At 56.4% G+C, this 26,747-nt stretch overlaps 1 protein-coding gene across 2 annotated transcripts in view; it reads right to left on the bottom strand.

Annotated features, from left to right (window-relative positions):
- Positions 1-33: 33 nt before the first annotated feature.
- MTMR12 (myotubularin related protein 12) overlaps positions 34-26,747 on the bottom strand; it is a 55,177-nt gene continuing 28,463 nt past the window's right edge. For both annotated transcript variants that reach the window (XM_054715343.1, XM_054715344.1), the window contains 9 exons: positions 21,597-21,672; positions 12,905-13,011; positions 11,888-12,012; positions 11,160-11,238; positions 9,871-9,941; positions 7,997-8,169; positions 5,055-5,222; positions 4,162-4,323; positions 34-2,758 (listed from right to left, as the gene is read on the bottom strand). In XM_054715343.1, coding sequence (XP_054571318.1) covers positions 2,189-2,758; positions 4,162-4,323; positions 5,055-5,222; positions 7,997-8,169; positions 9,871-9,941; positions 11,160-11,238; positions 11,888-12,012; positions 12,905-13,011; positions 21,597-21,672 — 1,531 coding nt within the window. In that variant the 3' untranslated portion in view covers positions 34-2,188. The remainder of the gene's footprint in view (positions 2,759-4,161; positions 4,324-5,054; positions 5,223-7,996; positions 8,170-9,870; positions 9,942-11,159; positions 11,239-11,887; positions 12,013-12,904; positions 13,012-21,596; positions 21,673-26,747) is intronic.

The following is a 26,747-nucleotide window of genomic DNA, read 5'->3' as shown; positions in this document are numbered from 1 at the left end:
GTTCCATGTTTTATCAACCACACTGAGCATGTATTGCTGGTAAATTGTGCTTTAATTTCTGCAATCAGACATGGCGCAGTGAGATACAAGTAAACTTTCATTGTACGCTCAAAAAATAAAACGCACATTTATACAGATTTAGCCCAACAGCTTATTCCCTTAAAAAAAAGTTTTACATGTAATTACAGCTAAGTTATCTTCAGTGTAAAAACTTGGAGGTATAAACAAACTCAGGATATTATACGCGGTAAGTTACTGTACATTTCCAATCGGGCACAGTGCAGCATCTTAAACAAAGCAAATGGTCTCATTTCAGTTTTAACTGTTAAGCATAACCCACATTTCAATTTTGAATAAAAACATCACAATATATAAACCCACTGAGAATTCTGTACACAAATACAAGTTTATAGAAATCTGATTTCAAATATAAATACATAAATTGTCATGACCTTCCATGTTATAACAGTTTATTTTTCTACTGTAATTTTTTTAAAGTCATAGAAAAATATTTCAATGCACATTCAACTGCTATGACAAGGGCCATGACCTTGTGCCTTTAAACCATACTCTGTGAAGTGTAAAGCATCGCACCGGCGCTTCTGGAATGAAAACTGCTAAGATCCTAAGACTGGAGAGGCCACTGTGTAAATACTCAGGCTATAATAAGGGTAACAAAACAGCTCCGTCGGCATTGGGGGCTCCGGGCAGAGAAGTGGCGGTTAGTGGCAGGCCCAGAGCGTGGGCAGGTGGCTATGAGCGAGTGCACTGGCGAAAGCTCCTGCCAGCCGCACCGACCTCGCCGGGAGCCTCTGCAGGCGACCGAGGCCGGGCGCGTGCTTGGCCCCAATGCGGAGCCCGCCCTCCGCCCAGCCTCGGCCGTCTTAACAGACCAGCCCGGCTCCTGGGGGAGTACCCGGCCGTCTCTGGTCCGGACAGAAGACGATTCCGTGCACCCCGAGAAACTGCACGCTTCTCACTGCCCGGGACAAACGGACGTGTTTCCAAACCTGTACTAAGCGGGGGTCTGCACCGGACGGCAAACGTACTTGGAAGGCAACCGCCCTAACCTTAGCCGTTTTCCTGCCCTTCCTTTCGTGGGCTGAACGGGGTTCCGCTGAGAACGAAACGCTGGTCCTAGCGAAGTGTCCTTTCCGCGTGTGAAGCACAGGCCAGTCAGACAGCAGGGGCGAGAAGGCTGCCCAGCAGTCAGGTTTCTCTATGGCTTTTTAAATCGCTGAGGCACAATCGGATAGCCATCGCTCTGATGTTTACGCTTAACTCCTCCTAGGAAAGCCACGGCCAGCGGTGACCCTCACCAGTCTGTCGGGGACAGAGAACGTGGGGGAGCATCTGCAGGCGCCCGGTCACTGACGCTCCGAGGCCTGGGCATGCAGCTGGGAAAAGGCCAAGCAACCCCCCGCACACGCTGCGCCTCCAGAACAGAAGCCTCTGGGCGAACCACAGAGCCCCCAGCGTCACCACCAGCTTAGCAGCACGGAGGGCCCGGGACCACGCCCCGCAGCCGGCAGCACGGAGGGACGGGCGATGGACGGAGCAGCAGACCGGGAGGCCCCGGCACGTGGAAAAGGGTGGCGTGGGTGGCGGGCCCAGCACCCCGCACAAAGTGACCGGCCCTGCAGGAGGGGGCGGCCTGCCACGCAGGATGGTGACCGGGAGGGCCGGCTTCCGCCTCCCAGGGGCCAGCGATGCAGGAAGGAGCGATGCGGGGTGTGCTACGTGAATGCCATACATCTCCGTGCCTCCACCCGAACCCTCCCTGTCGCCACGCACATCCCACGGAGCTGAGCCTGCTCCGGACTGAGACGCGTTAGGGAGCAGTGACCGTGTCCGGTGCCCGGCAAGGTATCTTGGCACCGAGAGGCTCTGAGAGAACCGATCCAGGAATATCTGACCACGGCCCTTCTTAGCAGTAAAGCGGCTGCGGCCGATTCCGGCTGATACTTCTGCGTCGGGAGCAGAGACTGACACTAGAGACGGTTTTCACTGCCTCGTCTCCCAGGACCATGATAGAGAGCCGGCTCTCCTCCTGAGGCCGCTTCCCTCGGGAGCTCGGGCCGCCGGCCTCCCCCCGGCGTGGCTTCCGCGTCACACAGTCCACAGCAGCGTGTGCACGAGCGGCCTCCTGTCCCAGTCTCGCTTCCTCTCCCACAGCCACCGACCCAGGTCACACCTCCCCGAGGTCCACAAACTCATCTTCTCGCCTGGCCAGATCGTCCTCGTCTCCCAGGGCCTTCCAGCCGCTGGTGGGCAGCACGGGCTTGGAGGGGTGCCGCTGCAGCAGCGCGAAGGGGAACAGGGAGGACAGGCGCGCCGAGCTCCGCGGCAGGGCCGGCGCCTCCGCCTGCAGGGCCCTCTGGTGGAGGTGTCTCTCGCTGACCTTCTCTTGTAAGCTCCGCACTTCCTCCATCATCCCCAAGAGCCGGCTGGTCATGGCCACCGTGCCCCCGCCCAGGATCTGGGCTTCCGGAATCCAGCGCAGGTAGCGCTGGGCCCAGACCCTGATCTCGGGCCCCTCGATGTGCGGCAGCAGCAGGCCGTGGTAGTCGGCGGGCTTGCTGTGCCAGCTGTCATAGAACTCTCGAAAGTTGTCTTGCAGCTCATCCGAATAATTAATCAGTTTGCTAATTCTCTTGCCCAGAAGGTTTTTAATTAAATGATCTGTTTCTTCCCTGAAAAATCCTCTTTTGGGAGATGACTTAGCCTGGGTGAGCGGCAGAGAAAGCTGTCGCTGGTGCTTTGGAGAAAACACAAGTAAGTCTCTGGTTAGCCCGACCGCACAGGGCCTTGTTCCCACCACAGAAAGGGCCCCATCCTGGGCCAGCGAGTCACGAGCCCCCAGAACTGCCACGTGCGTGCCAATCCCCGAAAAGCTCTCAGAGGGCGGCGTCGTGGCTACTCCACGGAGCCAATGTGCGCGGCACTGGCCCGTCGGAGCCGTGCCGAAGGCAGCTGTGACGCCGAGGGCAGCCGCCCCCGCCCCACGGTCACGGCCGCCACGGGCACTGGCACCGGGGAAGGGCAGGTCCCCCCACGCCGGTGAGGCTCTGGGAACAAACGCTTCCTCTGACCCCGAGAGGAAGCAGCGCCGACCCCCTGAGGGCCCGCCTCAATGGAGTAGCTGGTCTCCGGGCGCCGGTGGGGGCTTAGGCTCAAGTCAGACAGATGCTTCTGGACCAGGCGGGGGGGGGGGGGGGGGGGCCAAAGACGTGTGAGGACTGGCTGGCCGGCCAGATGCTCTTCCCACAAGCTGCAGGAGGAAAGGTGAGCGCGCTCACCCGTGTTCCTCCCGGTCCTTCTGCCTGCCGCCCAGCAGGTGCTGCGGTGGGGGCTGACAGCCTGGGAAGACGGGGCGTGTCTGACTGTACCGGTTAGTAACTCAGCTCTCGGGGACACGCTAGTGACATGGCATCGCCTGGCTCTGGCTCCCAGCCGGGACTTCTGCCCACAGACCCCACAAAGGGGAGGGCAGTCAGGCCAATCCCCAGTCCCTGCTCATCCCGTCTTCCCCGCCCCCAAAGGCGGGAGCCTGGCTGCTCCGTGTGGGCGGTGGCTCCCTCCTCCAGAGGCCTGTGCCAGGTGAGCCAGGCCAGGACTCACAGCAGGGGCCAGCTGCCAACAACCTCAGCTGCTGCTGGGCCCTCTGGGGGGCCTCCGGCCCAGGCCTCAGCCCAGGGTGGCTGTCCCCTCACCGCTACCCTCTTTCCTGCCAGTGAGCCCACAACTCCCTGAGCTCCGCACGGCGTGGCCAGAGATTAGCTTCTGTTTGCGTGCTGCGCCCCCTGGTGGCGACATGCACACTTCTGGTGATAGCGGAGTTAGGATCACAAACCTGCCCCAGGCCAGTGGGTAAGGGACCTCAGCGATGGCAAGGCCTAACCCTTATTTGATTGGTTGGCTGGTTTGTTTGTTTATTTATTTGTTTAATATATTTTTATTGATTTCGGAGAGGAAGAGAGAGGGGGAGAGAGGGGGAAAGAGAGAGAAACAGCAGTGATGAGAGAATCACTGAGGGCTGCCTCCTGCACGCCCCCCACAGGGGATCCAGCCACCGGTTCCCAGCTCTGCTGACAGTTCCAGCCCCAGGTAACCTTCATCCCTCCACACGCCCGGGGTGCGGGGCCGGGCCCGGGGCCTTACTTTGAGATGCGTTCCTTTCCGCGGGCTTTTGTCCAGCTTGGGCTTCTCCACGTACAGAGGGTTTTGGAACAAGGTCTGGGCTCTGGGTTCGAACTGTACCGACCAGTCCCACACGGTGAGCAGGTGCAGAGGCGCGCCGTGCGCATCCCGGCCTTCCCCGCCCTGCCGAAAAGCACAGGTCAGGCCGCTCCGGCGGACCCAGGCGGCGGGCGCGGGGAGGCTCCTTTGGGGACCAGCACCCACACGCCTCGCTTCCCAGGCTCCTGCTCTAGGCTGTGGGTGGGGGAGGGGAGAGGGCACGTGCCAGTCACTGTCCTGGCACTTCCACAACCACCTGTGAAGTCCGTTATTTTTGCAATTTTACATTTGAGGAAACGGAGGCTCAGAAGACTAAGTGCCTGTCAGGTCACGAAGCTGGGGCGGCAGGGCTGTGCCCACGTCACCGTGGGACCTGGCAAACCCTCCTGGAGGGCCGGCTGGAGGGAACCCGGGGCCGCAGAAGGCTGCCAGAGCTGCACCCCGCGGCATGGCTCAGGACACTGGGAGGCACAGGCCTCGCTGCCTGGCGCTGCCCGGTCTGCGTTCCCCAGAGGGGCTCCCCGCATCGAGCGAGAGGGAGACGGCTCGGTCCGGCCGTGTCACGAAGGACGGCGTTTACTTTGGTTCACTCCCAGCTCCAGCGTGTGCTCCCGCTCCGTCCTCCTGTGCGACGAGGGCGAGCGACGGCTCCTCTCTGTGCCCCCCTCGGGGACCACAGGGACACCAGGTGCCGGGGGCCACACCAACTCCCAGGAGGCGCTCTGTCGTGTGAGTCCGCTTCATTTTTATCACCGACCCTCCCGCAGTCCCCTCGCGAGCCGGTCCCTCCCACGGCGCCCAGGAGGGACTCTTACCACGTTCGCTTCCTTCTGATGAGGCGAGTTGAAGAAGAAGGTGCTGAAGATGGGGATGTACAGGCTGTCGGACAGGACCGTCAGGTACGTCTCCGTGAACTCGAACGCCGGGGGATGCTGGTGCACCAGCTGCCAGACACAGTCCAAGAAAAGCAGGAACACGGGGACCTACGTGAAAACAAGACACGCGTGACTGAGCGGCACGAAGGGGCCGGAGCGGCCGAGCTCAGGGCAGCCCCCCGACGGCTGCGGAGTAACCGCGCTGAGCACCGTCTGCAGGCAACAGGGCTCCGGCCATCGGAGCGGGAGGCGCTCGGCTCAGGCGCAGGCCCGACGGGCTCACCCCGCGGTGCGCCCTGTGGCAAGCGGAGACGCCCTGTGCGGAGCCTCACGTCGCTCAGCGTTGGCGGAGGAGCGTCCGCAGTCATTCTGAGGACGGAAACACTGACTGACCCGATTAAGTGAAACGTTACTTCCCCTGGAAGAATCCCATTCTTCTCCTCAGTCTTAGATTTTATTTAAAAAACTGTATTTAGTTATTTTGAATTTTGAAAATCCCCCTTCTCCACCCCCACAATGAGAACCCAGAAGAGAGAGAACGGGAGAAGGTAGAGGCAGCAAAAAGAGTTTCTAATATTTTTCACAATTACATTTTTTTAACTGACGGCCTCCTTTATTAGCAACTGAGAGGCAAGCCCACTGTTAGCAGAGAGTAGTGTCCAAGGGCCTCGTCACCCACCCGTGCTCATCCTGAGCCCCTGTGCCGCAGGCGGGCAACCAGGCCGTCCACAGCCTCGCCCTCTCGGGGGCTGGCCCACGTCTCTCACAGCTCACGGGAGACGTGCGTGTGGAACCGCTCAGCTCACGGGAGACGTGAGTGTGGACCCGCTCAGCTCACGGGAGACGTGCGTGTGGACCCGCTCAGCTCACGGGAGACGTGCGTGTGGACCCGCTCAGCTCACGGGAGACGTGCGTGTGGACCCGCTCAGCTCACGGGAGACGTGCGTGTGGACCCGCTCAGCTCACGGGAGACGTGAGTGTGGACCCGCTCAGCTCACGGGAGACGTGAGTGTGGAACCACTCAGCTCACGGGAGACGTGCGTGTGGACCCACTCAGCTCACGGGAGACGTGCGTGTGGACCCACTCAGCTCACAGGAGACGTGAGTGTGGACCCGCTCAGCTCACGGGAGACGTGCGTGTGGAACCACTCAGCTCACGGGAGACGTGCGTGTGGAACCACACAGCTCACGGGAGACGTGCGTGTGGACCCGCTCAGCTCACGGGAGACGTGAGTGTGGACCCGCTCAGCTCACGGGAGACGTGCGTGTGGAACCTCTCAGCTCACGGGAGACGTGAGTGTGGAACCACACAGCTCACGGGAGACGTGAGTGTGGACCCGCTCAGCTCACGGGAGACGTGAGTGTGGACCCGCTCAGCTCACGGGAGACGTGCGTGTGGAACCACTCAGCTCACGGGAGACGTGAGTGTGGACCCGCTCAGCTCACAGGAGACGTGAGTGTGGACCCGCTCAGCTCACGGGAGACGTGCGTGTGGACCCGCTCAGCTCACGGGAGATGTGAGTGTGGACCCGCTCAGCTCACGGGAGACGTGAGTGTGGACCCGCTCAGCTCTCGGGAGATGTGAGTGTGGACCCGCTCAGCTCACAGGAGACGTGAGTGTGGACCCGCTCAGCTCACGGGAGACGTGAGTGTGGACCCGCTCAGCTCTCAGGAGACGTGCGTGTGGAATCCAACATCTGAACCCAAGTCCAGTGCTGTGCCATTTATATCACAAACAGACCACCCAGTTTTCCTTTAAAACTTGAATACGTCCACGTTGAGATGCTGAGAAACCATTATATTGCACTTTTATTTCACACCTCATTTTATGCTCCTGACCATTAACCAGATGCAGACTACCTGACCTCGCGTGCGCTCAGGACCTGGGTCAGAAAGCACGGGGACTGCGCCCAGGGCTGCGTGAGCGGATCAGAATTCTCCGGGGCTTTTTCTCCACTGGGCACGGTGCCTGTCGGCCCTCTCTTCTCAGACACGAACACTCTTCCCCCAGTCTCAGCTCTCTTGCCCATCATATTATTTGAGTCCCATAAGCTTTCAAACTAATTTCCCAGAAAGGCAAACTCCACTCCAAGAATGAAGACAGTGATCTCCATTCGGCTCAGTGAGACCCAGCCCAGGCCTGAAAGGAAGGAACTCCGGGCCCAGCGAGAGGCCCGGCCCCCGGGAACAGGCCACGCGCAGACAGACATGCCTGTTATCTGGAGTGAGAAAAACCACGAGGCATGCTACTAGCATCTGGCAGCTCTGCAGGCGATTCAATTCAAGAAAGGACCCGTTTGCATTTTCCTTCCGTAATCGTTAATCATCCCGCCACGGGCCCTGCCCCGCGGCAGCGAGACAAGGAGAACCGAACTCTAACTCTAATGCTGACGCTCCGCACTGCCCTGCACTCCAGCAATTCACAGGGCCAGGGGCAGAGGCGTGGCCACTCACAGACACACCACCAGGGCCCTGGCAGCAGGTGGCGCTAGCGTCACCCTCTGCTTTACTCTGGACAGGTTTACATGCAAGGAAAATGGAACCTGTGTCACGTGTTTTCTATAGGAAGCTTACCCGAGTATCCATCATTTTGCAAAAACTAACTTGGCAGGAATGATAGGAGTCTCTCTCACTGAGCCAACTTTTATGGAAGTCTTACACATCAGTATTCCTCCCACCATGAAATACCTATGCACCCTCGGTGTACACCCTTCAGCGCTGCTAACATTAACACCTCTTTCCTCTGGGAAGGGCTTCAGTGTTGTTTAAGCCTTCAGAGTCACCACACGGCGAGCCACGCACAGCCTTCCCGCTGAGCGGCCCCGTGCGCGTCCGCACACAGCACCCGCCCCGACGGGAACGAGGGCCCCGCGGACACTCACCTCCTCCTTGTCGCTCTGCCGCAGGTGGTTGCAGCGATCCAGGAAGCAGTGGCCGCCCACGACCCACTCCTTCTGGACGAGGCTCTGGAAGCCGGCCCTGGTTCTGCAGTGCGGGTCCATCATCACTTGCACCAGGGAGGAGACGAGGCAGCAGAGGTCGGAAGCGTTCTCCTCTGGGAGCCAGGAAGGAGGGGGCAGTGTTAGCCTCCACAGCACTCGCACTCGCACTCGCACTCGCGTGCAGGAGGTCCCCAACACCCAGGGCCGCCATGGACAGCCCAGCTCTCATGCCTCAGAACAAGGCGACGTTCAGAGAGCCAGAGGGCGGCTTGGCCGGCCAGCAGGGCCCCGCACACACTGGCACTGAGCACGCTGAGCTCGCTGAAGGCGTGGACGCAGCACTGCAGACCCTGGAGCATGCGGGCACCCCGTGTGCCGCCTGGGAGGCTGGATCACACACACAATGGTGACCTGCTGGGCTCTGCAGACCAAGCTCACCACCCGGGGTGCGTGTCCACGTCTCCGTCACTGAACCCACTGCTCCCAGGAGCTGCTCTCGGACCCGCCCCAGAACTCCCTTCCGGCCCCTCCGGCCTCTGCTCGGAGAAAGTGAGTGACTGGACTGCGCCCAGTGCCCCACGCTCGTGTGTCTAAGGGGTGGAGGGCCTGCGCTCCCTGTCTGGCCGGGACAGCTCCCCGTGGCTGAGTCCCCCGGCCCGGCCCTGAAGGGCACTGCACAAAGCCCACTCCATGACAACTCCACGCAAACATGTGCTTACACGCACGGCCCACGGCCAATAGAAACACATCTGCATCTGTGCGTTTGTCTTGGAGTGCTTTAAAATGTTAAAGTCAGGGTCTCACACCCCAGGGTTTCCTCTCCATAAAGAGAAGTGCAGTTCCAGTTGCTGTTTTAAAATGTCCCACGAGGATGATGGCGCTGGCATCAGGGGTCGGAGACAGTAAGAAGGCACCGAGAGCAGAGAGCAGGCTGGCCTGGGACCTGCACCTCAGACCCGCCTCCACCCCACCTCCTTGCCGCCCTCAGGACTGCTCTGTCGCTGTTGGTTAGGTCTTTTTCAGGAACATGCTCCCCAGTGGCTGTAAGCTCCTCGAAGGCAGAAGCATGGAGCTCTGCGCATGGAAGGTGCTCAGTAAATGTATTAGAATCCAGGCCAGCGAGCCAGCGTCACATGGGGTGGAAGCCACAGGCAGACACTTCTCCCAACCGGCCCGTAAACGCTACCGCTCAGCCGCCAGCAGCGGCAGAGAAACGGTAGGAGCTTGAGGGCAGGAAAGCACGAGGCGACCTACGCAATGTGCGACGTAGGCGCTGTGAGAACCCAGCGTTCTCAGCAGCAGACCGTGCGTGGCTCGGGCCTCCCCGGTCCCAGCAAGACGCCGTGTGGCGGCTCACGCCTGCTCTCACACGGTGAATGCCTCGGCCTGTCCTACACACAGCAGGCTGACCCGAGGCACAGGAAATCCTGCGCCACCAAGTTCCTGTGGCAACTGCACAAGGTTGTTGAACAGAAACATATAAAGACGATAATTAAACCTTCCCTGGGTCTCTTTTTATAAAAGGGATTACCCAAAGGTTGTAACTTTACCCAAGACGAGTTAATGTAAAACAAAACCCCAAACATCAGAAAGCGAGCTCTGGGAAAGACCCGGAACGATTCCTTGCTGGGCTGCGAACAGCTCGGCCAAGCTCCGGTGAGGGAGTTCAGTTCAGCTGAACACGGAAGCCAGCGCCCAGGACCGCCAGGCCAGGGGAGAGCGGGCAGATGCCCGCGCTGGTGGTTCCTTCCAGGCGCATGGGCTGTGCCCACAGAACCGAGCCTCAAGGAAGGAACTGAAGGCCAGGCTCATACCTACAAGGAGGACGTTGGTGTTCTGTGCGTCCAGGCACTCTGTGACCTCGATCGCCTTCTTCAGGCAGCGTCTGCGTGAAGAGACGAGAGAGGCATTCGTTCTGGGCTTGGTATGGAAACAGGAAGATTCAGAGACAGTCCACGCTGATCTTCAGTTTCCTGTCTCACTCACTTTTGCTAAAACCTCCGAAAGAAACAGGTCCTGCAAGACACTCGTTTGCCTATTAGAAACGTAAACTTTTCGGAAGGGAATCTCAAGATGGATGTGAAAATGCTCCAGGTGATTTCTAAGCCAGAAATCCTCAGTGAGAACTTGGACAGAGGCTGCTGGAGGGTCCCGGTGAGACCTGCCAGGCCCCCCTCCCCCCCCCCACCCCCGGGGTCAGTGTGCGAAACGCTCCACCACGCCCAGAGGTCTGCGTGTCTCCAGATGCACCACTCCCTCGCGACGGTGGCCGCTGTGGGCAGCTTCGCCTTTACTCATCCCCAGGGCTTCCCGTAGGCCAGTGGTCGGCAAACTGCGGCTCGCGAGCCACATGCGGCTCTTTGGCCCCTTGAGTGTGGCTCTTCCAGAAAATACCACGTGCGGGCGCGCATGTACAGTGCGATTGAAACTTCGTGGCGCATGCGCAGAAGTCGGTTTTCGGCTCTCAAAAGAAATTTCAGCCGTTGTACTGTTGATATTTGGCTCTGTTGACTGATGAGTTTGCCGACCACTGCCGGAGGCGGTCCCCTGCCCAGCGGCACCGCCCCACCCCGCCCTTCATCTGCTGGCGGACACGCACCCTCCCCTGTCCACAGAAAGAGGGGCCTTGCTGCACGTATCGCTGCCGGCAGGAACACACGCCAAGTCCGAGACACGCAGCCCGCGCTTCGGACCGTGTCTGTTAGAGCGTGGGGAGGAGGCTCCGCCCACAATGCCGTGGCCCGGCTGAGAGTGAAACGGTGGCTCTTCCCCACGCTAAGCCCGGGATCAGAGCAAGGTGTGCAGGGCACAATCAGCACCCCTCCCTGCCCACCCCACCCCCGGAGGCCGGCACTGCCGCCGCCGCAGGATTCTGGCTGCCTCGCCCCGTCGCTTCTCTCAAGGCCGAGTCCACAGTCGAGAGTCTGCCTCCTGGGGAGCAGGTAGCATGTCTGTACATTCTGATCCAATGTGCACAGATATAACGAATAACAAGTGTAAAACGTTTAACTGTGAAATATAAAACACGTAAACTACCTGTCAATTTGCTTTACGACAGTTAGAAAACTATCAAAGTCACGAGCAAAACAATGGCTTCAAATACCTGATTATGTCGAGCCAGCTGCTACTTTCCAGCAGAGAAAACCATTTGATATCTGTGTCCCAAAATTCAGCGCTGTTATCTGGGGAGAGGAGAGAAGTCAGGTGGCTCACTCACGCCGGCCACAGAGCCTACGCGGCTCCCACGCTGCTCGCGGCGCCCAGGCACCGGTCTCCGTGTCCCAACGGCGCCCCCAGGCCTCAGCTGGGGCTCTGGAGCGTGTGGCAGTCCAACCGGGCGCAGTGCCGAAGGAGAAGGTGCCGGCCATACCCAGAGCCACGCCCGCCGGCGCGCAGGAAGGAGCGCGGCTTGCTCTGGTGGACACGGCTGATGCCTGGGGAGGTGTCCTCCCACTTCCCCTCACCTACGACCGGGGAAGCACCACAGGCTGCTGCTCCTAGAGGCGGGTACATCCTGGTGCCAGGAGGGCCCAACGGGGAGACCTGGCCTCCACTGGAACCCTGAACACACCCACACGGTCACCTCGCACACCACTAGCCCGTGCCCAGCCCACCTGACTAGAGCCCCGCATTCCACAGGCGTCTACTGCGTCAAAGCTGCAAATGCAATCACAGGCTGAGGCCCGGCAGGTCCCGGACGGGTAAACTCTACTGGACACTCGCAGTCCTGCATCGGCGAGGGCAGGGGCCCCGGGACAAGGCAGCACCTCCCACCTGACCCGCTGGGTGTCTTTCCTCCGGGACAGACACCTTTCCCAGCATGCCGCTCACCTATCAGAAACAGCTGTTTAAACTTGGAGTACGCAGTCTGGATGTCCGGCAGGGACAGGAAGTTGCTTGACAGGTCTTCAGTTTTGACCATTTCGTAGGGTGGCCTGTGGATGACCCTGTAAACTCTAGGTGTCAAAAGGAATGTGTGATCAGAAAGGCAGACATGGACTAGAAGGGGCGGATGTGTCCGGGCACTGACTCCGGCCGAGACCTGTGAGAGAGCTCTGCAGGTGCCCTCCCACGTGACCCTCACCTGCGAGCGAGGCAGGCGCCCAGGCCCCAGTGCCAGGCAGTGCGCGCAGAAATGAGGTGTGTGCGGGCAGCTTCCGGCCCGGGACTATGCCTTTAGACACTGATCGAGCCATGGTATGAACTAAGGCCATTTAACTCCCAAGTCTATGCCTTTTCTGCGTTGTTTTGTTTTTCCGCTTTATTGAGATATAACTGACACACAACACTGTCTGAGGAGTACAGAACCTGACCTACAGCTACTATGAAATGACTACACGATAACGTCCATTATCTCAAAACGTTCTTTTTTCTTTCCATTGTGTTTTGTATTGGTTTCAGGTGTACAGCTTAGTGGTCAGACAATCATATACTCTACATAATGTTCCTCTTGATATTTCCAATATTCACCTGGAACCACATAGATGTACTGCAATATTATTGACTATATTCCCTCTGCCTTACCTATGTCAACGTGACTATTCTGTAACTATCCATTTGTGCTTCTTAATCCATGTACTTTGGGTTTTAACTTTTTATTTTGAAAATTTCAAACACGCAGCACAGTGACGTGCGGTGTGACCTCAACTGGACAGCTGTGAAGAGCAGACACCCCGCCACTGCCCCCTAGTGCTCAGCGTGCGTCATTAAGACGGCCACTGAGGTTGCACCCGGCAGCGCCACGCTCTCTGAGGTAAACAGATGTGGAGACACTGCTAGGAACTGTCCCTTGCCTCTCGGAAAACAAGAAGAGAGCTGAACAATCACAAAATGCTGAGCAGCACTCACCCGTCCAGGAAGCTCCTGTGGGTTTGCAGAATGCCATCGTCCTGTTCCTTGGGCAGCGCTGACATTTTCAAAAGGGCACATCCATTGTGGTAGGACCAGCACCATATCTGCAGAGGGAAGTGAAGGTTTTCTAAAATCATACACACGACCAACAGGGAACAGGTAAGCTTAGCCTTTAAATTCAGTCAGGGAAAAATGTATAAGTTCAATACGAAATGGCTGGATATATCCAACTTTGCTAAGTTAAGGAAGAGCTACAATGAAAAAGACTGACTGGCTTAGAAAACAAGAAGGTCCAGGTGGACACGCGCAGACCTGCTGTGGTCTGACACACGCCTTCCGACAGGGCCTTCGCGCTGGGAGCTAGAGGATGGCGACACCATCGCTGCGATTACTGCGGTGCGGCTCCTGCTGGAGCGAGCTGGCTGCCAGGACGGCACCTGAGTCAGCACACTCAGTCCTCGCACTGGGGCAGGTAGGACTCTACATGATCAGCTCAGTCCTGGCACTGGGGCAGATAGGACTCTCCATGATCAGCTCAGTCCTGGCACTGGGGCAGGGAGGACTCTACATGATCAGCTCAGTCCTCGCACCGGGGCAGGGAGGACTCTACATGATCAGCTCAGTCCTCGCACTGGGGCAGGGAGGACTCTACATGATCAGCTCAGTCCTCTCACTGGGGCAGGTAGGACTCTCCATGATCAGCTCAGTCCTGGCACTGGGGCAGATAGGACTCTACATGATCAGCTCAGTCCTGGCACTGGGGCAGGTAGGACTCTACATGATCAGCTCAGTCCTGGCACTGGGGCAGGGAGGACTCTACATGATCAGCTCAGTCCTGGCACTGGGGCAGGTAGGACTCTACATGATCAGCTCAGTCCTCTCACTGGGGCAGGTAGGACTCTACATGATCAGCTCAGTCCTGGCACTGGGGCAGGGAGGACTCTACATGATCAGCTCAGTCCTGGCACCGGGGCAGGTAGGACTCTCCATGATCAGCTCAGTCCTGGCACTGGGGCAGGTAGGACTCTACATGATCAGCTCAGTCCTGGCACCGGGGCAGGTAGGACTCTCCATGATCAGCTCAGTCCTGGCACCGGGGCTGGTCTGATTATCATCCCCGTTAACAAGAAGAAACTGAGGCTTGCAGACCAACTAACTTCCCAAAGTCGCACGGACGGCCACAGCAGCCTGGCTGTGAGGGGTGTGCTCTGGCAGGAGGGGCAGCTGCTGTCAGCAGAGAAAGCTCGCACTAGAGAGAATGGCAAGTTGGCCATTGAACAGACATGGATACGAGACCTGCATGTGCAAGACACGGACTGAAGTTGCGAGAGGATGCACAGGGGCTGAGACACTGGCTACCAGCACGGAGCTCACCCTCTACAGCAGGGGTCCTCAAACGTTTTAAACAGGGGCCAGTTCACTGTCCCTCAGACCGTTGCAGGGCCGGACTACAGTTTAAAAAAAACAACTATGAACAAATTCCTATGCACACTGCACATATCTTATTTTGAAGTAAAAAAACAAAACGGCAAAAACACCCGGCGGGCCAGATAAATGTCCTCGGCGGGCCACATGTGGCCCACGGGCCGTAGTTTGAGGGCGCCTGCTCCAAAGGGACAGGAGGGGGAGATCCAAGATGGCGGCGTAGGTAAACATCTGGGCTGCTGCTGTCCACAACAATTTCCAAAACTACAACTAAAAGACAGAACATCCATCACCCAGAACCACGGGAGAGCTGGCTGAGTGGAAGCTCTACAACTAGACCGAAAGAGACAGGCGCAATCAGGGCACAAACTGAAAAACTGAGGTACAGGGGAGGGCGCGCGTGCGATACGGGCTGGCGGCGGAACCCAGCTGGCGGTGGGCATTGCTTTCTTCAATCCGAAGAGAGACAAGCTCCCGATCTCTCTGAAATCCAGTTTCTGGGGAGAGACTGGGCTGTCTGCCATCGGGTCGGAGTGAGGGTGGCTTGCTAGCAGAGCTGCGTGGAGGTAGAATTGTTGGCTGCGCTGGGGCGCAAGACGCGGGGACGCGGTTGGAGGCGGCTCACTGCCAGTCATCGCTGTTTGCCACGCCCTAGCCTAGTGACGCCCTGAGACTCCACCCCACACAATCTACAAACACACCCAAGCTCCTAGCAGCGGTTTTTGCATATGAATGGCCTTCTCTATTGCAGTTTAAACTAGTAAACTTGCAACCCGGTGCAGACAGCTCCAAAGCCTCCAAACTCCAAGCAGGGAAAAGAGGAAAGCAGTTCTCGCTGTAGCTCCTGCAGGGTGGCCTCAGACAGTAGCTGAGATGCACCCCATTGGAGATCCAGAAGCCAGTATACCTAGTGGTCAGTGTGAGACACCAGATTTCAACTCCTCACATCCATAAGTGACACATTCGGGAGGCGGACTCAGTGAGCACCAAAGCCCCACTGAAACAAGTCCTGCACCATAAGCGTGTCTCCAGTGCAGCAGTGCTTCCATTATAGACACAGCAGGTCCTCACAGCCAATTGGCCTGGAGGTCAATTCCTCCCAGTGTACCAACAGCAATCAAGGCTTAACTACACCAAGACTTTGCACTCAGCCCACAAAGGGGTGCACCAAGAGCAACCACCTAGGGCAGTGATGGGCAACCTTTTGAGCTTGTTGTGTCAAACTTAGCCAAAAAACTGAGCATAACTCGGGTAGTGTGTCACTTTGAGGAAAAAACTAACTCCAAAACTCTAGTCGCAAATGTTTCATCCTCAGGAACAGCAAATGTTTCATCCTCGGCATGCAGCCGCGTGTCATCAGAAATGGCTACGCGTGTCAGTGCTGACAAGCGTGTCATAGGTTCGCCATCACTGACCTAGGGTGATTGGGGAAGCTGAGCTACCAGCCCCTATAGGTCACTGACCACACAAAGCCACTCCATCAACACAGGGAGGCAACCAAAATGCGGAGACACTGAAGCATGTCACGAATAGGAGAGATGGAGGAAAGTAAACTACTGGATGACACAGTATTCAGAACCACATTTATAAGGTTACTCAAGAATCTTCTAAAAACCGCTGAGAAACTTGAAGAGACCTCCGAGTAACTTAGTGAAACCTTCAAGGACCTTAATGAGAATGCCAAAAAAATGGAAAAGGACCAGTCAGAAATTAAGCATACCCTGTCTGAAATAAAGAATATACAGACACTCAACTGTAGACCACCGTACCCCAAGAGTCAAACCAAAGATCTGGAATATGAGGAAGCAAAAAACACCCAACCAGAGAGGCAGAAAGAAAGAAGAATCCAAAAGTGTGAGGATAGCGTAAGGAGCCTCTGGGATGGCTTTAAGCATACCAACATCCGAATTTTTGGGGTGCCAGAAGAAGAGAGAGAGCAAGATACTGAAAACCTATTTAAAGAAATAATGACAGAAAACTTCCCCCACCTGGTGAAAGAAATAGACTTACAAGTTCAGGAAGCGCACAGAACCCCAAACAAGAGGAATCCAAAGAGGACCACACCAAGACACATCATAATTAAAATACCAAGGGCAGAAGACAAAGAGAGAATCTTGAAAGCAGCAAGAGAAAAACAGTTAGTTACCTACAAAGGAGTACCCATATGACTGTCAGCTGACTTCTCAACAGAAACTATGCAGGCCAGACAGGAATGGCAAGAAATATTCAAAGTGATGAACAGCAAGAACCTACAACCAAGATTACTCTACCCAGCAAAGTTATCATTCAGAATTGAAGGTCAGACGAAGAGCTTCACAGACAAGAAAAAGCTAAAGGAGTTCATCACCACCAAACCAGGATTACATGAAATGCTGAAGGGTATTCTTTAAGAAGAGGAAGAAGAAGAAAAAGGTAAAGGTAAAAATTATGAACAACAAAAAGACATCAAATACCTACCTACCAACAAGTAATCTAAACATCAAGTGAATAAAAAATCTGAAGAACAGAATGGACTGGTGAATATAATAGAATCAGGGACATAGAAAGGGAGGGGACGGACAATTCTCAGGGGGTAGGGGGTCTGAGGGGTGCAGGAAGAGATTGGACAAAAATCTTACACCTATGGATGAAGACAGTGGTGGGGGGTAAGGGCATGGGGTGGGGTGGGGAATCAGGTGGAGGGGAGCTATGGGGGGGGAGAGAGAGGAACACCTGTAATAATCTGAACAATAAAGATTTATTATAAAAAATTAAAAAATAAATAAATAAAGGGACAGGAGTTTACCAACGTAAGGTAGGATGCAGTCACCCCAGGAGAGAACGCCAGGACCAACAAAGGAAGGGAGAGCAGGGAGGGAGAAGCCCTGTGAGCAACCAGGGACAGTCTCCTGTTGCTCTGGACACGCCACCATTCTCCTTGGCTGGTTGGTCTGCTGTTTTGCAGGAGCAAAAGCAGATCAGCAGTGCTCGGGGCACTGATCTGCCAGGAGGGCCTGGGAGGGAGGCAGGCGAGGCTGGTTGGGGCCACTGAGTCCATGCATGGGCTTTGTGCCTGGTACACAGCCTGGCTCAGGGTTCGAAGTGGCTAAAGCCCAACCTCTGCTCTGCTGCCCGGCATCGGGCCCGGGCTCACGGGTAGGCCTGGAGGGTTCCAGCTGCCACTCCTCTGTGACACTCTAGGCATGCCTGGTGACGGGTCTAAGGAACCGAGTGCTTTGCGTCCTCTTCCTCTCCTCTCCTGCAGCAGAAAGGCTGGCTCCCGGCGAGTCACCGTCCCTCGTTTTCTGCTGGGGCACAACCACGCTCTAGCTCAGCTGAGGCGCTAAGACGCAATTCCCTGACTCTCCTCTACTCGAAACAGTAAATGAAAACAAGCATATTCCTGGACAGAGCAACTTCTCAGGAATTTAGCAAAAAAGCACGCCCTCCCCTACTGTAATGTGTATATTTCTGTCTGGGAAAGGGCTACAGGGTTCTTAGTGTGAATGACTTGTTAATCCTGTTTGCCTAAAAAAAGGAAGGGGAAATTCTTATTTCATACATCTTACAGGGGCTCTCTTAGCAGGGCCAAACCAGAGTTTTAGGGGCACAGTCGGAGGCCAGAAAGCAGGGTAAGGAAGGAAGGGAACTACTGAGGAGGTAAGAGGACCACACAGCATGGTGTTCCCTGAGCCAAGGCAGGAATTTAACAGGGAGACGTACGCAGCGCCCACGCTGCCGAGAGGGCGTGGGGCCCGGGGCAGGGCACGTGCCTTCCAGGGGTGAGTGGCAGTGCGGGCAGCAGGGACAGGGGTGAGTGGCAGTGCGGGAGCAGGGAGGCAGCAGGGAGTGAGCTCAGACTCGCCCTCTGCTGGCAGCCGTGGAAGGAGAGTGGGACAGGAGCCTGGCTCTGCAGGAAGAGCCGCTGCGGGTGGGGAGGGCCAGGAGGCCTCACTGAGAGCAGGCACCGCGGAAGGGTTACGGGACGGGAAGACTGGGGCGCAGGTCCCAGCCGAGCCAGGGCAGGAGACCCAGAGCCCAGGCAGAGGCCTGGGTTCGAGATGAAGGAAACGAGCACAGAGAAGCAGGAGCGGGAGAGAAGGAAGCTGAGGGAGGTGTGGTGATTGCTGTCCAAGAGCCTGCTGAAGGAGGGCAGCGTCTCCGAGAGTCAGAGTCAGAATGTGTCGTACACTCAGAGGATGAAACACACTGACCGCAGCCCAGGCAAGAGTGCAGGCCCCAGGAGGAGTTAATCGACAGACTAGACGGCTGAGCAGAACGAGGACCCATCCAAGGCAAGGCGAGTTCTCCTGTATCCCATCGAGTGCTGTGCTGTTGGCTGTGAATGATCTATAGCCCACAGGAAAAAAAAAAAAAGGAAATACTCTGGTTGGAGGCCAGACTCCAGAATGGCGGCAAGAGAATGACTGAGATACAAACCATGGAGGCCCCCCTGAGAGGAGGGAAGTCAGGGAGAGCCAGCGGAACGGGATGGTGGTGATGGTTATAGCGAGTGTGAACATACTAAGTGTCCCCATGGTACAGTTCCTGTTCCGTGTACTGAGCGCTGTGTCCCCCGATTACAGGTGTAAATTCCATCTGGGTCATGTTCTGCTGTCCATTCGTGCTCTCAGGATGGCGGCCTGCTGGCACTGGCACTGCTGGCGAGTGAGGCTGCCGGTGCCCGGCACCAGGGGAGGCCTGGCCCCAAAGGCCCTGCCCCTCAGCTCGTCACTGCCGCGTGCTGGCAGAGCACACTCGGTTTCCCGGACAGCGTCCTTGATGAGGGACGAAAGTCATTAACGTGAGAGGGAATACGAGGCCAGCACCACAGTCGATGCCCGTCGCAAGGAAAAGCGCTTAAGCAACTGAGCCGAGAGCCCAGCGAGCTGCTTTTCCATGGAATGAAAGAACGTCTGACTGGCCAACCAGGGGGGTTCAGGCTTTGGTGACGGGCAGACAGCCATTCTTTTAAAAATGAATAAATAAATAAATAAAGGGGGTTCATCACTTGAGGGGAAATAACAGACAACTTGTCGCCGATGGTTAAAAACTGAACTTTCAAGTAAAAATTAGGATTCTGGACAAACTAGTCTCTGCCTTTTTAGCTGGGCAGCTTCCAATAGTTAAAGATTTTGCTGATGAAATGGGGTGATGTTAATGAGTGTGGTTTTTATAGTCTATAAGAAAACGTCACTAGCCGGACAATCTATATTACCTAGTGAGCCAACATTTCCCAGATGAACAAGATTCATTCCAAGTACAAGACAGACCAATGGGTTTTAATTTAGAGAATGAAAAGTTTGATTATGTTTTCATCAGATTCCTTATTGCAATTAACCTTTATGAAACTACCACTGATCATTCTTTGGTGTACCATCAAAGAACAATATTCTCAATTATGAGAAAAGGCTATTAACTTCGCCTCCCTTTTCCAAATACAGATGTACTAGGCTGGATTTTCCTTCATGTCCTTCAACCACAGCCTCACATGCACAGCAGACTAAATGAAAGGAGCATACGGAAGAACACGGCTGTCTTCTGTTTTCTTTTTCTTTTTCTAATATGTTTTTATGGGTTTCAGACAGAGGGAGGGAGACAGGTCTCCCTATTGGAGACCCAGCCGCAACCTGGGCATGTGCCCTGATTGGGAATCGAACCTTTACCTCCTGGTTCGTAGGTCGATGCTCCACTGCTGAGCCACGCTGGCCAGGCTTCTATTTTCAAAAATGTAAAACTGCTTTTTTAAATTTTGGACAATATCGCTATTTTTTCATAGAAATGTGTTATTTCCATTAGCAGATAATGAGTTTATTACTAACACAATAATGTTATTGTGGTTTTTAAAAATATATTTTTATTGATTTCAGAGAGAAAGGGAAAGGGAGAGGGAGAGAGAGAAACATCGATAGGAGAGAGACACATTAATCGGTTGCCTCCTGCATGCCCCCTACTGGGGATCGAGCCCGCAACCCGGGCATGTGCCCCTTGACTGGAATGGAATCCGGGACCCTTCAGTCTATCCAATGAGCCATACCAGCTAGGACAACAATGTTTTAATGTTTCAGTTTTCTATTTTTAAAAATATGTTACTGATTTTAGAAAGAGAGGAAAGGAGAGGGAAAGAGAGAGAAGCATCAATGGGAGAGAGAAACATCGACTGGTTGCCTCCCATATGCACATCCAACAGGATCAAAACTGCAACCTGGGTGTGTTCCTCGACTGGAAATCAAACCAGCAACCTTTCGGTGCGTGGGACGATGCCCAAACAACTGAGACCCCTGGCCTGGGCGTTTTAGTCTTCAGTATGGCAAATATCAGTACATACAACCACAGAAACCAAGACTTTTTTGAGATCCTCAATAATTTTTAAGAGTGTAAAAAGTCCCAAGACCAGGAAGTTTGAGAATTGCTTCTCTAAATTGAAGGTTGCAAATTGGTGGGACATGAACCAACTCGGGCCCAAAGACAAGTTTTTTAAGCCTTCGAGTCAGACGCATACAGTTAGAAATCAGGAAAACGCACACAGAAATCCCCACCTGCGCTTTCTCCTGAGGAGTCAGAGCACCGGCAACGCCAGGCCCTACTCCCCCCGCACAGCCCGGCTCGCACGAGCAGCACCCTGGCCCACGGTCAGGCCACGCTCGTGACGCCCGGCCTGCACGTGCCTCTGGGCCGGGCAGCCCAGCGTCCACACCCACCTCCTCCACAGGCGTGAGTGGCCTTTCTGGTGAGGCAGCCATGCACACAGCAGAGCACTCACTTGCAATTCTCATTCCTCACAAATTCCTGCAGGCCTGGCAACTCCCCACCGCCCATTAGAAACTAGAGTCACTGCCAGAGTCTGGCTTTCTCTGATCAGTGAGACATTACATATGGCTCCCATCCCAGTCGTGGTGAACGCTCAGTAAGCTCTTCACGTTGTCTCTGGGGAAAAGACGCCCCGCCCGTCAGGATGAGGGTGGGAGCCCAGGAGGATCTCAGACCCTCCAGCCTCAGGTGACTTAGGTGTCACATCAGGCCGTCCCTCGTAGCGCTTCCTTTACAGCCCTAAGAGCTTTCGAAGGCGTCTGCTGAGCAGCCGTGCAGCTGTGAGGACTGCAGAACCCCGTCCCGGGAGCCTCAGGCCTAAGACACTGCCCTAGGGAGTCGCTAAGCTATCTTTGGATCACTCTTGGACTGAAGACAAACTCCTCAGTACTAAAGCCAGAGGCTTCAGACGAACAATCTGCCAAGACGGCCCGATGAGCAACCCCCGGCCGTCAGGGTTCCCAGATGCACTTACCGGGACGCCGTGGCCCTGGAAGCGCGACACGCTCTCTTCAGGAAGAGGGGCGGGGACAACGAAGTACGCGGGCAGCCTGGGGGGAGACGGCATCGGTGTTAGTGCTGAGTTAGTCCCCACATCTGAAAGCTCCACTTCAATGAGCACAGGAGGCTAGGCTGAGAGGTAGGAAATGGGTCCTATTTCCCCGTGAACAATCAGCGCGGATGAACTCTCCCGTCAGATCCGTCAGGAACCTAAGTTCAAAGCCGAGCTCTGCCCGAGTCTGTCACCACAGGTCAATGACCCACCTTCTGGGCCCGAGTCTGTGTCATCGCAGGTCAATGACCCACCTTCTGGGCCCGAGTCTGTGTCACCACAGGTCAATGACCCACCTTCTGGGCCCGAGTCTGTGTCACCACAGGTCAATGACCCACCTTCTGGGCCCGAGTCTGTGTCACCGCAGGTCAATGACCCACCTTCTGGGCCCGAGTCTGTGTCACCGCAGGTCAATGACCCACCTTCTGGGCCCGAGTCTGTGTCACCGCAGGTCAATGACCCACCTTCTGGGCCCGAGTCTGTGTCATCGCAGGTCAATGACCCACCTTCTGGGCCCGAGTCTGTGTCATCGCAGGTCAATGACCCACCTTCTGGGCCCGAGTCTGTGTCACTGCAGGTCAGTCTGTGTCACCGCAGGTCAATGACCCACCTTCTGGGCCCGAGTCTGTGTCACTGCAGGTCAGTCTGTGTCACCGCAGGTCAATGACCCACCTCTGGGCCCAAGTCTGTGTCACTGCAGGTCAATGACCCACCTTCTGGGCCCGAGTCTGTGTCACCGCAGGTCAATGACCCACCTTCTGGGCCCGAGTCTGTGTCACCGCAGGTCAATGACCCACCTCTGGGCCCAAGTCTGTGTCACCGCAGGTCAATGACCCACCTTCTGGGCCCGAGTCTGTGTCACCGCAGGTCAATGACCCACCTTCTGGGCCCAAGTCTGTGTCACCGCAGGTCAATGACCCACCTTCTGGGCCCGAGTCTGTGTCACTGCAGGTCAATGACCCACCTTCTGGGCCCGAGTCTGTGTCACTGCAGGTCAGTCTGTGTCACTGCAGGTCAATGACCCACCTTCTGGGCCCGAGTCTGTGTCACTGCAGGTCAGTCTGTGTCACCGCAGGTCAATGACCCACCTCTGGGCCCAAGTCTGTGTCACTGCAGGTCAATGACCCACCTTCTGGGCTTGAGTCTGTGTCACCGCAGGTCAATGACCCACCTTCTGGGCCCGAGTCTGTGTCACCGCAGGTCAATGACCCACCTCTGGGCCCGAGTCTGTGTCACCGCAGGTCAATGACCCACCTTCTGGGCCCGAGTCTGTCACCGCAGGTCAATGACCCACCTTCTGGGCCCGAGTCTGTGTCATCGCAGGTCAATGACCCACCTTCTGGGCCCGAGTCTGTGTCACTGCAGGTCAGTCTGTGTCACTGCAGGTCAATGACCCACCTTCTGGGCCCGAGTCTGTGTCACTGCAGGTCAGTCTGTGTCACCGCAGGTCAATGACCCACCTCTGGGCCCAAGTCTGTGTCACCGCAGGTCAATGACCCACCTTCTGGGCCTGAGTCTGTGTCACTGCAAGTCAATGACCCACCTTCTGGGCCCGAGTCTGTGTCACTGCAGGTCAATGACCCACCTTCTGGGCCCGAGTCTGTGTCACCGCAGGTCAATGACCCACCTTCTGGGCCCGAGTCTGTGTCACTGCAGGTCAATGACCCACCTTCTGGGCCCGAGTCTGTGTCACTGCAGGTCAATGACCCACCTTCTGGGCCTGAGTCTGTGTCACTGCAGGTCAATGACCCACCTTTGGGCCAGTTCTCACCCACAGAATGAGGGACTGGAATTTGTGATCTCTACAAGTGCACAAATGCCAAAATTGGGAGTGATCTCTGTCATCACATTCTGACAATATAGGCAATTATGTTGCTTTCAGTCAGATTAATATGAAACCAGCAATTACGATGACTACTGCCCATTTTACCAAGGGCTCTCACAACACCTAAGTGCTTACCCTGTGCCAGGCTCTCTTCTAATTACCGAACATGAATTATTTATTTCATCTTCCCAATAGCACGATGAGGCATGTACTATGGTTATTTCCATTTGGCAGATAAAGAAACAGACAGCACGGCTAGGGCCTTCCCAGGCTACACAGAAGCGAGCATCAGCGGAGCAAGGACCTGACCCCAGCACCATGACTCCCGTTTCCACAGGAGAAAGTCTACAACTAACACACCTGCTAGGAAGGGGCGTGGGAAAGAGGGTGCAGAGGGGCAGAGCGCAGAGCTCCACGGGCTCCAGGCCTCCCGTCAGCGGGGGCAGCTTCTTCTAACGAGGCTGCCCACGGGCTATGACCCACGGGCTATGACCCACGGGCTACGACCCTCGGGCTACGACCCACGGGCTACGACCCTCGGGCTATGACCCACGGGCTACGACCCACGGGCTACGACCCTCGGGCTATGACCCACGGGCTACGACCCACGGGGCTACGACCCACGGGCTACGACCCACGGGCTACGACCCTCGGGCTATGACCCACGGGCTACGACCCACGGGCTACGACCCACGGGGCTATGACCCATGGGCTACGACCCACGGGCTACGACCCACGGGCTACGACCCTCGGGCTATGACCCACGGGCTACGACCCACGGGGCTACGACCCACGGGCTACGACCCACGGGCTACGACCCACGGGCTCTAACCCACGGGCTCTGACCCACGGGCTCTGACCCACGGGCTACGACCCACGGGCTACGATCCACGGGCTCTGACCCACGGGCTCTGACCCACGGGCTACGACCCACGGGCTACGATCCACGGGCTCTGACCCACGGGATCTGACCCACGGGCTACGACCCACGGGCTATGACCCACGGGCTATGACCCACGGGCTATGACCCTCGGGCTACGACCCACGGGCTACGACCCACGGGGCTATGACCCACGGGCTACAACCCTCGGGCTATGACCCACGGGCTATGACCCACGGGCTATGACCCACGGGCTACGATCCACGGGCTATGACCCACGGGCTATGACCCACGGGCTACGACCCACGGGCTATGACCCTCGGGCTATGACCCACGGGCTACGACCCACGGGGCTACGACCCACAGGGCTATGACCCACGGGCTATGACCCTCGGGCTATGGCCATGGAGCTGGAAGCTCTTTCGCTCAGAGAGCTGGAGAGAAAGCCTCCCGGGGGCAGGCAGGCTGGGGGGAGGGACCCAGGGCGACACCCCAGAGCAGCCGTGTGGCCCTGGGCCGTCTGTTCCCAGGCTCCTGCTCTACGTGTCCTCCGGGGCCAAGGCCTGCCGACACCCTCCTGGGAGGGGGACGAGAAAGCTCGGAGGGGAAGCAGCAGCCTGCGGTGCTGGAACAGCCAGCTCTGACCGTGGGGGGGACGAGAACCCAGTCTCTCCCTCTTCTCCAGACTGACGGAGTCCCTCTCACTACCGGGGTACCCCTGTCTCCCACCTCCGCAGGCCCCCTTCGAGCCAGGCCCTGCACGGGCTCCGGGGATGCGGGTGGGGCAGAGGCAGGCCACGCGGTTCTCCCTGGGATCGTCCCGCACTGCGCGCTCCTTCTCGCTAAGGGAGCCTTGACCTTCTCTGCACTTCTGCCCGGCGGCATCACCGCTCCGCACTGAGGCCATGTTTGAGCAGGAGAAGGGGCACTGGGACTCCCCGACAGGCAGTCTGAGAACCAAGATGGCTGTGAGGGGCAGGGGCGCCTGCGGCACGGGCACGCGGGACAGGGGCGGCGTGAGTCACATCCTGGGTGGGACGCGGTCGAACAGCATGCGGTTCCTTCATGCTGCTCAGAACAGCACCCGACTTCACTCTTGTGAATTGTTTATTTCTGGAATTTTCCACGTAATGTTTTGGCCTGCAGTTGACCACAGGTCACTAAAACCATGGAAAGCAAAACTGTGGGTGAGGGGAGACCACTGAACCAATTTTATGCAACTGTCAGCAGAGCGCTGGGCGCTACGTTCCAAAATGATAAGATTCAAGTTTCTAAGAGAGAGTTATGCAGAGTCACCCTTTAAATGTAGGTCAGAGCACATCCCGCCTCTGCTCAGACTCCTCCCCACTGAACTACAAGCCCTCTGAAGCCTCCCGGGCAGTCCCCTCCAGCCGCTCCCTCCTCCCGACCTCACCTCCTGCTACTCTGGCCCTGCTCACTCCTCCCCAGCCCCAGGCCCTCGCTGTTCCTCACACAGCGGACCAGAGTCTCCCGCAGGCCTTGGTTCCTGCTGACCGCCCTCCCTGCCCACCTCCAGCGCTCCCTCACCTGCCCTGCCCTCCTTTTCCCCTCGCACGGGCTGCCTTTCAGCTCCCTGCAAACGCCCGCCCACTCCGGCACCTCTCCTCCCCGCAATGGCAGCTCCCGAGGCGGGGTCTTTAGCCGCTCCCTGCTGTCTTCAGGGACCAGGACACTGCCTGGCACAGAGGAGGCACTCAGAGTTTTTACTGAGTGAATAAATAAATTGAAATGTTTGGTAAGAGGAAAGCAAATACACAATATAAATTTAGAGATGCCTCTAAAACTTTTACACTTCGATTACAGATACAATAATGGGGAAAAAGACACAAATTTGCGTTTGAATGTTTTAAGGGACACTTCAAGGGTATTAGTGTGGAGAAAGGGGAACCCTTTGATGGGAATGTAAAATGGAGTAGGCGCTGTGGAAAACAGAGTGGCAGTTCCTCAAAAACGTAAACTTAGAGTCGCTACCTGGCCTAGCAATTCCACTCCCAGGTATTTACCCAAGAGGATGGAAATATACATCCACACAAAACCTTGGACTCCAATGTTCACTGCAGCATTATTCATAACTAGAGGCCCGATGCACGAAATTGGTGCAAGGGGCTTGGCCCCCACCACCATGGCTTCATCGAGAAGGTCATCTGGAAGGATGTCAGAAGGACATCCGGTCTAATTAGCATATTCTGCTTTTATTATTATAGATAGCCAAAGAGTGAAAATAACCCAAATGCCCATCCACTAATGAATGGGTAAATAAAACGTGGTTTACACATCCATTCCATGAAACACTATTCAGCAATAAAAAAGCATGACATACTAATACATGCTACAACATGGATGAGCC

The sequence above is a fragment of the Eptesicus fuscus genome, chromosome 4, assembly GCF_027574615.1.
Source record: "Eptesicus fuscus isolate TK198812 chromosome 4, DD_ASM_mEF_20220401, whole genome shotgun sequence".
Lineage (NCBI taxonomy): Eukaryota > Metazoa > Chordata > Mammalia > Chiroptera > Vespertilionidae > Eptesicus > Eptesicus fuscus.
Note: the sequence above shows the minus strand (reverse complement) of the source record. Positions and strands in the feature narration are given on the sequence as shown.